The sequence below is a fragment of the Apus apus genome, chromosome 3 (genome assembly GCF_020740795.1).
Source record: "Apus apus isolate bApuApu2 chromosome 3, bApuApu2.pri.cur, whole genome shotgun sequence".
In the NCBI taxonomy this organism is placed as follows: Eukaryota; Metazoa; Chordata; class Aves; order Apodiformes; family Apodidae; genus Apus; species Apus apus.
Window position 1 is genome coordinate 61,859,104 of NC_067284.1, and position 12,348 is coordinate 61,871,451.

The window sequence follows — 12,348 nt, forward strand, 5'->3', positions numbered from 1 at the left end:
GGAAGGGAAGTCACCCCCAGTGACTAATATACTCATTTCTAAATCTTTTCCGCTGTTTCACCTGTGTTGCAGGCTGTTTCTCAGTAACATCATCTCGGTGTTAAGTCACCTGTGCTCACTACATGTGTCTGATAATGGAAGTGTTGAGTTTTGGTTTTTTGCCAGGTGAATCTTTTTGTATCTCACTAGCTACTAGAAGCACTCATTTTGTCTTATTTAAAAATTAATTTGTGATTATTTAATTACAATAAGACAGAATCCCATTTTCCCTTGACAAAATTATTTTCCTCACTTGCTAGAAAATACTATTTTTCCCCTGTTATGTTACAAAATAAAAATAGATTTTTATAAATCCTCCTGCAGTCTCTCCTCACATGCAATCCCCGTGAGCTTTGGTTCAACTAAACAGTACTGAACTTCATAAATAACCACAGAATAAATAATTTTCTGAATTGTCTTTATTGAATACTAAACAGAATAAGCCATACTAGTGTGTGGTGAGAGCCCTGACTCTATCTGCATATTCATAATTAAGTTTAGAATAGTTCTGGTTCTTAAGTGTACTTTAAATTGGACATATAGCACCTCCAAGATACTGCTTTTTTCATTTTGCTCGAGATAGAGAGATGATAACTGCAAATTATGCTTATTAGAGTAACATAGTCTGCAGGCTCATGCCTATTGCCCAGTGTAAAACTATAGACTTTAAAATAACAGTTTCTTTTCATTTTGCTGCCCCAGAATACCTTCTTTTCAAAATACTTTTAGAAGTGAACATGGTTTTGTGTGTCTAAACACTACCTCAGGAGATAAAGAGAAACAAATTCTGAGCTGATGTATGTTTAATTGTTTGGTTTTGTAACATATTCTCCTTCTTTCTCTGTTAAAGCGCTCTCCTTCCTGTATTCCAGCTAACAAAGGCAGACATGTAAGAGGGTGTCCTACTCTGTGTGGCCCTTTATTTTTTGCCTGTTTTGTACATGCCTTTGTTTAATGTATGGGTTGTGTATTTACCTCACTGCATGTCTTGTGCTGCTGCTGCTCTTGACTGCTGCCACTGTGCTTTTTGTTGTTTTACAGCTGTGGGCTAAAAGCTTTTGGAGTATTTAATTTAGTAATCCTATGAGCAGAATATCACAGTAACTGGAGAAGATGCTTTGGATACTTTCTCATTTCAATATGAATATTCTTTGAGAAAGCTGATGAGGTAGATGCAGGTTGGGAAGGTGAGCAAACGTCAAATGAGGATCTCTTTGTTTCTCTTGCCCTTAGCAGAGGGCATGTGTTAATTTATGGGAGTTACCTGCAGAGGCAGAAGTTTGGCATTTGGGAGGCATGTTGTAGCAAATGATAGAAAATATCACAGTACTGAGGTAAACAAATGGGAAGTCTGGAACTGAGTAAATTGAAGAAACAAGGTGGGTAGGAAAACTTCATACAAGAAAAAAAGAGTTAGATGTATTGTCATCTGTTAAGCTGGAAAGCTCTATTGTGTTTCAAAATTCAAGGGAGATTTTTAAATGTGGTGTTACCAAATCTTTGTCAGACTGAGTTGGTACCAGGTATGCCATATTAACATTAGGCTCACACTGCCACTTTTTATTTAATACACATACGATTATAGGAATAGGACTGCATACAAACCATTTATATTGAATATTCAATAAATAAGCAATAATCATAGAACGATAGTATCATTAAGGTTGGAAGGGACCCTAAAGATCATCAAGTCCCAATCCCCCTGCCATGAGCAGGGAACCCTACCACTAGACCAGGCTGCACAAAGCCTCGTCCAACCTGGCCTTAAAAACCTCCAGGGATGGGGCATCAACAGCCTCCCTGGGCAACCCATTCCAGTTCCTCACCACCCTTATAGTGAACAGTCTCTTCCTAATATCTAACCTAAATCTCTCCTCTCTCAGTTTAAAACCATTGCCCCTTGTCCTATCACTATCTTCTCTGATGAAAAGCTGCTCCCCAGCTTTCCTGTAGGCCCCCTTTAAGTACTGGAAGGCTGCTATAAGGTCTCCCCTGAGCCTTCTCTTCCCTAGGCTGAACAGCCCCCATTGTCTTAGCCTGTCTTCATAGCAGAGGTGCTCCAGGCCTTTGATCATCTTGATGGCCTTTCTCTGGACCCTCTCCGACAGGTCTCTATCTTTCCTGTGCTGAGGACACCAGAACTGTACACAGTACTCCAGGTGGGGTCTGACCAGAGCAGACTAGAGGGGCAGAATCACCTCCCTGGCCCTGCTGGCCACGCTTCTTTTGATGCAGCCCAGGATGCAGTTGGCTCTCTGGGCTGTGAGCACACACTGGTGGCTCATGTCGAGCTTCTCATCGACTACCACCCCCAAGTCCTTCTCCTCAGGACTGCTCTCTAGCCATTCTCCCCCCAGCCTGTATTTGTGCCTTGGGGTTGCACTGATTCAGGTGCAGGACCCTACACTTGGCCTGTCAAGGTCCCTTCCCTCTTGGGTGTCAACCACACCACACAGCTTGGTATCGTCAGCAAACTTGCTAAGGATACACTCAATTGCACTGTCCATGTCTCCAGCAAAGAAGTTGAACAGCACTGGTCCCAGTACTGACCCCTGAGGGACACCACTCGTCACCTGCTTCCATTTGGACATTGAGCCATTGAGCACAACTCTCTGGGTGCAGCCATCCAGCCAGTTTCTCACCAGAGAAGACTAATGCAAAGAAGTCATCGAGGACCTCAGCCTTATCCTATGTTACTATCTTGCCCATTTCCTTCAGGAGAGGACCTACATTCTCCTTGGTTGTCCTTTTCTCTCCAACATACCTATAGAAGCTTTTCTTGTTGTTCTTAACATCCCTGGTGAGATTGAATTGTAGCAGGGATTTGACGCTCCTAACCTGATCCTTGGCTGCTCAGACAGCCTCTCTGTAACCTTCCCAGGGTACCTGCCCTAGCTTCCACCCTCTCTGTGCTTCCTTCTTAAGTCTGAGCTTTTCTAGGAGCTGCTTACTCATCCACATCACCCTCTTGGAGTTTCTACTTGACTTTCTCTTAGATGGGATGCAATGCTCTTGGGCCTGGAGAAGGTAATCCTTAAATATCAGCCAGCTTTCATTGACCCCTCTACCCTCCAGAATGCTATCCCATGACACTCTCTTGAGCAGATCCCTGAAGAGGCTGAAGTCTGCCCTCCTGAAGTCAAGGGTAGTAAGCTTGCTGTGAGCCCTCCTTGCTGCCCTAAGGATCTTGAACTCCACCATTTCATGGTCACTACAAACTAAGCTGCCCTTGAGCTTAACATCCCTCACCAGCCCTTCCTCGTTGGTGAGAACAAGATCCAGCATCACACCGCTCCTTGTTGGTTCCTTGATTACTTGGAAAAGGAAGTTATCTTCCTTTCACTCTAGGAACCTCTTGGATTGTTTGTGTTTTACAGAGTTGTTCTTCCAACAGATGTCAGGATGGTTGAAGTCTCCCAAGAGCACCATGGCTTGTGAATGTGAAGCTGCTCCTATCTGTCTATGTAGTGCCTCATCTATATTATCCTCCTGCTCAGGCAGCCTGTAGCAAACCCCCACCGTGATGTCTCCTTGGCCTTTCTTCCTCTTAATCTTAACCCATAAACTTTCTGTTGGCTCCTTATCCGTTCCCAGGGAGAGCTCCATGCACTCCAGCTGGTCTTGGACATAGAAGGCAATACCCCCACCCCGTCTCCCTTGTCTGTCCTTCCTAAAGAGTCTGTAACCCTTCATGCTGATGCTCCAGTCATAGGAGCCATCCCACCAGGTGTCAGTGATGCCACCCTCATCTCTAATTCTTCCTGTTTATTCCCTATGCTGCATGCATTTGTATAAAGGCATTTAAGCTGGGCCTCCAGTGAGGTTGCCTGACTAGCTGACCTGACCACTTCTGTGGTTACTAACCTGTTAGTGAGCCCTGTGTTTGCACACAAGGCTTCCAGCTCTTCCTCTTTGTTTCCCATGCTATGTGCATTGGTATAAATGCACGTGAGCTGAGTTATTCATTTAATCCCTGACATGGGCACACCGCCCCTAGGCTCATCTGTAGTAAGCCTGGCTTTCTCCCCACCTCCTTCCAACCTAGTTTAGAGCCCTATCAATGAGCCCCAATGAGCCCCCCAATAATGCCCAACAGCTCTAATAATGACCATACCTAATGCAATTCAAAGTATGCTGTGCAATGTCTTATCCTTGTTTTTGTCTGCTGTGGCTTCAATTCAAGTTCATCTCTCATGTTGTGTTTACACAACAGCCTGCTTTGGCTCAGACCTACACAGGTGACACCATGGAGAGAACTAAGCATAGTCCTGTGGAAGATGACAAGGCTATTCCAGTTGGATAGGAAATAATGAAATATGCTTTTGATAATCCAGTGGATTAGTTTAAAACTAATTTTAATTTGGTCCACGTAAGGTTTTGGCCATAGTTGAGTCGGGCTGGTTTTAAACTTGGTTCTTGTTAAAGCAAGGAACCTGAAGAATATTGCAGCAAAACAGGGCTCTTTCTGCAGTAAAGGTGGTGGTTAAATTCCCTTCAAATTCTTAAATGCTATATCAAGTTCTCTGTGTTTTGCAGGCTTTTTATGTTCATAAGTAAAAATAAGTTTGTTACTGGTTGGGTAGTTGACTTCAAGCACAAAGGCTTTGTAGCACATTCCAGAAAAGTTCCATCATTTATATTATGCTTATACTAAATTTTTTAAGAGTAATCATGAAAATTCTTTGGTATGTAGATGCCACTTTGAAAGGGAAAGCCGTTGGAGTATCTGGAAACCTTTATGAAATGACAGATTAGATCTCAGAGTTTAACTTACAGAAGAAAAGGAATGTCTGTTTCTTGCTATGAAAAATTTGTCTGTAGGTGTGCTTATTTTTTAATAATACTTTTAAGAAGAAGTTCAAGGTTAAGCAGTATTAGTGTGGACTTCAAGTTATATCATATGTTTAGACTCAACTTAAAAAAGAGGGTAGAATAATTGAAACAGTGTTGTGTGTTTGTGGATTTACTACTTAAAAAACAACAGTGTTTCTGCTACTGAATAAAGCTTCCAATTATTATTTGCTTCTGATAAATCTGAGCACAAAATGTTTGCTTTACTGCTAATTTTTATGTCGATGTTTGAAACACATGATCTATATGTAGAAAACAGGTGTATATTAGTGTGAGAATTTTCCATTTTCATTACAGAAATATTTGCAGGCATTTTAATATGCCTAAGTTAATTAAGCTGATGAGCATTCTCCACCAGTTGATTTTTTTAAGGCTACAATAAAGCTAGAAGCCATCAAACTTAACTCACTACTATTGAAAAAAAGAGAAAAGAAAAATAAAAACCTGCACCTGTTTGCTACCATGACTGTGTTTTGGGAGAACAGGATTGTATATGCATGTGTAAGATTGGCTTGGCAATATATTTTATTCCCAAAAAACAGTAAAGTTTGTTGAATTCTTAGTATGATGTCAGTGGCATCATTCCACAAATTGAAATATTCAAATGCTTTCATTAGCTGTTGCTGCATATGGGGAACTGGTGATAGCATTGCTCCAGACAAGTCAGGCATGCAGAGCACCTTCTGCTGGCCTCCAGCTTTTTGTTCTATTATTAGCAGAGGAAGACATCCTCATCTCACTTTAATATAAATGAATAAATAAATAAATAAATTACATAGAAAACTTTGATGTGGAGACGTCTTGTTTTCAAGGAAGGATCCTATGGTTTTTCAGTTGCTCTGACAAAAGATGACTTGTTATCCAGGATATCCAACTGGTCATACCTGTATGCCTTGTTGTGCTTTATGTTTCTGAGTTGGGCTGAATTTCATTGTGTATTAAGGACTAGGAAAAGAGTTCACTGAGGAAACTGTATGCCTTGTAAGGATGTTTTTGTAGTTCATCTAGGATGCAAAAACCCCTTGAATTCTCTGTGAATATAATTAACACTGACATAAGGAAACACATTTGCTCTGCTTTTTCTCTTTATTTTCTTCTAAATATGCTTGCAGTGACTTTACATGGACTATATATAGGAATTGACTTCTAACAAATCTTTACTACCATTGGAGAAAACCCAGTAGTGTTTAGAAATTATTCACCCTTGAAAAATGTTGAATTAGAAGCCTTCAAGAGTTTATCAGGCCCCTGAACTAGCAGCTCTTACGCATGTGCTCACCTCTCAGCAGAGGCCTTGGTGTGTTCATATCCAATTATTTTTACTGTGTTTTTCTACCTTAATTAGGAAGTTGCTTATAATTTAATTTTTATCCTCTCAGTTCTGTCTTAGGAATTCTAGTGCTTCCATATCTTATTTTGCTAAGAGTCAAGAATTCTTTTTAATTATGTCTTTGATTTTTTTTTTCTCCTCTCGAATTATTTTCCTAGATTGACTCAGTTGAGAATTTTACACTGTCTAACGCTCCATCGCGGGATGAAGATGTCAAGTCTCACCTCCATTCAAGATCTCCTTCTACCACTAGTGAGATTGAACCAATTGAGGTACTTCAGTGTTGACAAATTTTTGTCTTTTTTTTTTTTAGGTGTGACAGTTTCACTCATGTAAAAGTTCCTATTGCAAATCTTTTTGTTTAGAATGAAGCTCATTCCTCTGCAGAAAAACTGTTTAGAACCTTGGGATAACCTTTTGCACTAGGGTTGAACTGTATTTTGAGGAATGTTGCATTTACTTTCACTATGTTTAATTGATTAGGAGTGGGAACTATGTTGAATCCATTATTGGATACAGTCTCTCTTAATAACATATCCTTGGTCATTAAAGAAGTGTTAGCACAAAGTTAATAATAAGAGTACATTTTAGAGTCCTACTGAAAGTCTTGTCAATATGAAATATTATGCAGGCTTTGCAACTATGATAATGTACCCACTTTCCCTGTTAAAATAAAATAACTGATTATTTTACATGAGGAAAGATTTAACCAAATGTTTAAGATAATACAGAGTTACATTTGACATTTAAGAGATGAATCTTGTATGTTTTGCTGAGAAATAAGATTTGGTTTTCTGAGTCCTTTTCCAATCAGTTTGGTTTTATTGCTTGTGTTTGGGAATGAGGTAGGTGGGACTTGACTTTATTGAAGCTGTCTTTGGTAGTGTGCATTTGATGTCTTATTGATCCTTTGGGGACTATGTTCAGGTCACAGATCATCCTCCCCGTTTAATTCACACACCAACCATGAGGACAGCATATATTGGATCGGGACTCTCTGCACCAAAGGTATTCAGTCAAACGTTCACACTTTTTCATATAGTAAGGACAAAAATATCAGTCCTGGGCAATAGCTTCAGAAGAACTATATATCACAGTAATCATAGCAGAATTGTTAAAGGGTTGTTTATATGCAAACTGGTTGCTTTCTAAAATACAAAACCTCTCATTGTTACATTATGTGGTGTGACAAGTTGTATTAGTCATTCCATGGTAGCAGCACACAGGCATTTGATTATAGGAAAAGCAGTAGTTTGAACATTAGAAAAAGATAAATAAACCAGAACAAAGGAATAGAGATTCCTAGAGAGTGTTTTCCAGCAGCTGTCTGACCAACATTCTCTTCATACAGTAAAACTGATGCCAGTATGGGCCAGTTCTGGATTAGCATATCTGTGTACTAATTAGATTATTATTTTTAAGAAAAGGGAAAGAGTAAGCCTAAAAAGGAACTTAAGATTTACATTTTTTATAAGCAGTGTAGAGTAAGCACTGCAGCACTGGGCCGAGAGAAGGAATTTGAGGTTTTCCATCCTCTGGCTTTTTACTTGCATGAACACTTAATTTAGATCAGTTGTTGACATTACTATGCTGTTCGCCAAATGAGCCAGTCAGTGTATGGTAAATCACAGTGAATAGGGTATATTCAAGTAAATTAGGAATAAGATAAAAGCTATTAAAGGAGAAAATTTTCTCACAAAAGTTTTAGAAGTGCCTCAGTGGCTTAGGAACCTTATGCATATTTAAAAGATGACATTTTTTCTGCATTTAATCAATAAAGTCTTTCTAATGGATCTAGTTCTCTGCTTTGCTAAATGGCAAAATAGCAAAAGACTTCATTTGTGTAAAGGAAGACTCTTGCTTTTAAATTGGGTGTTCTGAAATTGCCTGTGGCTGACACCATAAAACGGAACTGTCATGCTTTCTAGCATAAAAATTAGAGTATTTTAAAAGTTTGATATTTTGCATTAAACTAAGGCAACACTCCTTGCAGAGGAACACTGAATTTGCAGCTTAGAAAATGGTGTAGTGGGTTGACCTTGGCTGGCTGCCAGGTGCCCACTAAGCACATACATATGCACACACATTGAACTTCTAGAGTGTAATGGAATAATTTTGGCAACTTTTGTATCTATAACGGAAACGAACTCATATTGAGAGACAAGGTCTGGTTTCCGTTGTTTCATTTACATAGGATGGTTTATGTTAGGATCTCATATCAATAAGCACAAATAAGATACCTTTTTTAAAGCACCTATGTATTCTTATGTCTGTGAAAAAATAACTGTTCTTCAGAAGCGTTACAGGTATTAACATCCTCATCTGCTTATTTCACAGCCTAAAGCCCACCAGTTTGTAGTGAAATCATTTAATATACCAACAAAATGCAATCAGTGCACATCTCTGATGGTTGGATTAATACGACAGGGCTGTACTTGTGAAGGTAAGAACTTGCGAAAGCAGGAAGTGTGAATTGAAGTTCTTATATATGCAAATTGCACAGTAAACATTGTGGTGTGATAATGCAGGAGTCTTCTGTTTGTATTTGGAATAAGATAATGTATTCTTGTGCTTCAGTCTTTTAAGAGCAGAAGTCAAACACTTTGAATGTCTTACAATACAGATGCCCAGTTATCTGGAGACATACTTATTCCACTTGGTGGTAGAAGACCATAGTTCAGTTTACTTAAAACAGCAGCAAGGGTCCAAACTCAGTGTTCAGGTGCTCTGACAGCAGCTTTGCTTTCTGACTCAGTGCAAAACGTAAGACAACTTTGCCATTGAGTACCAATTTTATTTACTTCCAGGACTGATTTATTCTAGGTTTGTATGTACACAGAATGACACTTGCCATGTAGGGCAGCTTCCAGCTTTTTGTTTGCTAGTAGAGTTGAGCCTAGAGGGAATCATAGGGATTATCCCAGTGTGAGCTTCTGATTAAGCTCTTTCTTACCTGGATGAAACTGGACTGTGTATGCATACACCTCTGAAATGAGAATCTCACAATTTAGAGCAGATAAAAGCATGAACTTCGGCTGTGTGCAGACTTCACATTTCTGTCCCCATGTAGCAAAATTCTGTGAAACAATTCAGGTTTGGGCAAAAAAGGTTATTGCTTTATGAGTGTCATTGTCCTTATCCTAACTTTTCCACTGCACAAGAAATAGCCATCAAATCTTTTCATTTCTTCTCTTCCTCACAAGTATGTGCATTCTCTTGCCACGTGACCTGTGCAGACAAGGCTCCTGCAGTATGTCCAATCCCTCCCGAACAGACTAAAGGACCTTTGGGAATAGATCCGCAGAAAGGCATAGGAACAGCTTATGAAGGACATGTCAGAGTAAGTATTAGGTGGCTGCATCTGGGCCACTTCTATTGAATTTTTTATTTTCCTGAGCTGGAATGAAACTCTAGTTGGGGCACCAGGGGAGATGGATTAAATTATAGCTCAAGATAACAATTTGGATACTAAGACCTAAATTTTCACAGAGCGACTCTTTGTATTTTCAACAATAATTCTCTCTCCATCTCTGTTGGCTGTTCTTCTTTGAGTTGGTGTATCTCTAGGGATCAGATAATCTTCCAGGGCTTATGAGTTTTTGAGTCTTTCTGTTGAGGCTGGTATTGTCTAGGGTCATTGGTTTGGATAATTGTACATAAATAGTAAAAAAAATTACTTGACATAGTTTTTGGCCGTATTCCTGTTGACCAACTAGAGATGAGTTTCTTTCTCTGTATTTGTTAATATAGCTTTGAATGAGAAAGAATCTGTGATGCTATGAATTTTTAAAATAATACAGTGTGATGTCTGTGTGGCTGTGTTTGATGCTTTTACTGCACTGGTGCTATTGCTTATGTTGCTTAAAGTTACCACTGAATAAAAACTTGTCAACCTAGATGAAATTTATTTTTGTGTGGTCTGTTTGATTTTTATTTGCATGCAAACTTACAGAGAGTTGATCAGAATTTATTTTGCTAAAGGTACCAAAACCAGCTGGTGTAAAGAAAGGTTGGCAGAGAGCACTGGCAGTGATCTGCGATTTTAAACTCTTCCTATATGATGTAGCAGAAGGAAAAGCATCCCAGCCCAGCGTGATAGTGAGTCAGGTTATAGACATGAGGTAAGCTCTTTGATGCTGAGTGGGAGCTTTTCAGAGGCACTGGGAGGTTTTTTTCTGCTTCTCCTCTTTGTAAAATCAGTAGGCAAGCTCAAGAGCTGTTATGAAATGCTATAATCCATGTTGAGAGCCTCTAATTTTCCAGAAAAAAATCAGTATTTGCAGTTAGCCTGAATGACACTGTGTGTTCATATGCAGCAATTTAAAGTTCCATTGCCACATCATTTGCCAAAATGCATCTGTTCAGCTGTGTGGAAGATATGAAATTAATAAAGGAGAAAAAAACAATATTTTAGGTTGAGTAGAATTTTGAAAGACAGGTGAAACTTTGTTATAGGATAAAACGAATACAATTTTTAATTCAAGAGCGCTACATAGCTTGTTCCCACTGTCTTCCATATTTCTGAAATACTACCAACTTCAATGAAGGTGGAGAGCATTTAAGTTATATATATATTATATATATATATTATATATATAATGCTATCTAAGTAAAGCTCATCTCTAAGCTAGGTTAGTTTATACTGCAACTCTCAAACAGCTATAGGTTATAGCTTCTACTGAGTGTGGATTTTTATGAAAAAGTTGGAGAGATGTTCTTGGTTCATACATTTTTAAAGTTTGATTTTTTTTATTTTTTAAAAAAGCATTTTTAAGTCAAGTAGACAAAAAACAGATGCTCTGAATAGATTTATCCTCATCAGCATCTACCAGGAATTAATTATGCAACATTGCACTTGTGATTTTCATCTGCAGAAAAAAGAGCAAAGCGTAGTTTTAAAAGTTAGATCTCAGTCTTGTCTTCTTACGTCCTTCACAAAACAAGGCTATTGGTACTATGGAAATATAAGTAAAAAAGAAAATATACAGATTTTACTCTTTAACTCTTTTCCAATTATGTTTGTGGTCTCCATAAGGGATGAAGAATTCTCAGCGAGTTCTGTCTTGGCCTCAGATGTCATCCATGCAAATCGAAAAGATATCCCGTGTATCTTTAGGGTAAGTATGTCTTGAACCTAGTAACCCAGAAGTGCAGGGTTTCACAGTGTGATGTACGTTGTGCATTCACTGACAGCTTGCTAGTATTTTATTTCCTTTGCAAGGTCTGGCCGTGTGGTATCCATGGCAGGAGCAGCAATGCATAAGGATCTGTATATATATCATTTTTGTGATAAAAATTAATGACCTGCATTTTTAATTCCTAAAGTTGCCTTCTGCTTCTCAGTTTTATTTGTTGTCTTATTCCTGAAGCCTTTATTTTATTTATTTCCTTTGTGTATATGCATTCGATATCTGAAAACTCCCACTCATCAGGTAGTCAGTATAGAAATCTAGTGTAAAATGCTTATCAAAATTTATGTCTATGATCTGGTATCAGGATTTTGCCATCATTTTTCTAATATTCCTCTTATTTTTACTAGCTATTCCACTGAAGCTTTGACCTTTGGTGCCTTAATAATTATCCTAAAATTTCTTTAGTATACCATTGTATTTCACTCCTTGTTTTTCCATCTTTCATACCATTCATCACTCTACATGCTGACAGGAGATAACCTACAAAAGAGGCTTTCATTTCTATATATAGTAGCTGTATGAAAGGATCATTAAAAGGATCATAGACAAATCTTCCATGAAGACCATTCCTATTGCATTACATTATTAACAAAAACTATTGGACTTTAAAAAACCCAAACAGAATACTTTGTAAGAAATGCTTTTCTTTAGAAAAAGCATTAGAAAATTGCTGTGAGAAACAGCTAACTACCTTATCTAGGGCAGACATTACTGAATTCTTTAATAAAGTGCATTTGGAATGAAGCCAGTTTTCTCTGTTTTTTGCTCAGTTTTTCACCTCTACAGGTTTTCCTTCTTGGTTGAGATAGAGAGTTTTCTATTAATCAAGGATAATTTTTTTTTCATTCTTACTTCAGACAGTTAATTAAAAGGGCACTTATAGGCATCTGATATACCCTTGTAATAATGATAAAATTGATGATAAAATAATAATGA

General features: G+C 38.3%; 1 protein-coding gene across 16 annotated transcripts in view; it reads left to right on the forward strand.

Moving 5' to 3' along the window:
* CDC42BPA (CDC42 binding protein kinase alpha) overlaps positions 1–12,348 on the forward strand; it is a 195,505-nt gene that overhangs the window by 154,844 nt on the left and 28,313 nt on the right. For 14 of the 16 annotated variants that reach the window (XM_051614474.1, XM_051614479.1, XM_051614484.1 and 11 more), the window contains 7 exons: positions 890–928; positions 6,379–6,492; positions 7,148–7,228; positions 8,558–8,663; positions 9,424–9,560; positions 10,202–10,341; positions 11,256–11,337. In XM_051614474.1, coding sequence (XP_051470434.1) covers positions 890–928; positions 6,379–6,492; positions 7,148–7,228; positions 8,558–8,663; positions 9,424–9,560; positions 10,202–10,341; positions 11,256–11,337 — 699 coding nt within the window. The remainder of the gene's footprint in view (positions 1–889; positions 929–6,378; positions 6,493–7,147; positions 7,229–8,557; positions 8,664–9,423; positions 9,561–10,201; positions 10,342–11,255; positions 11,338–12,348) is intronic. The other 2 variants (XM_051614488.1, XM_051614478.1) reach the window with 1 other exon arrangement.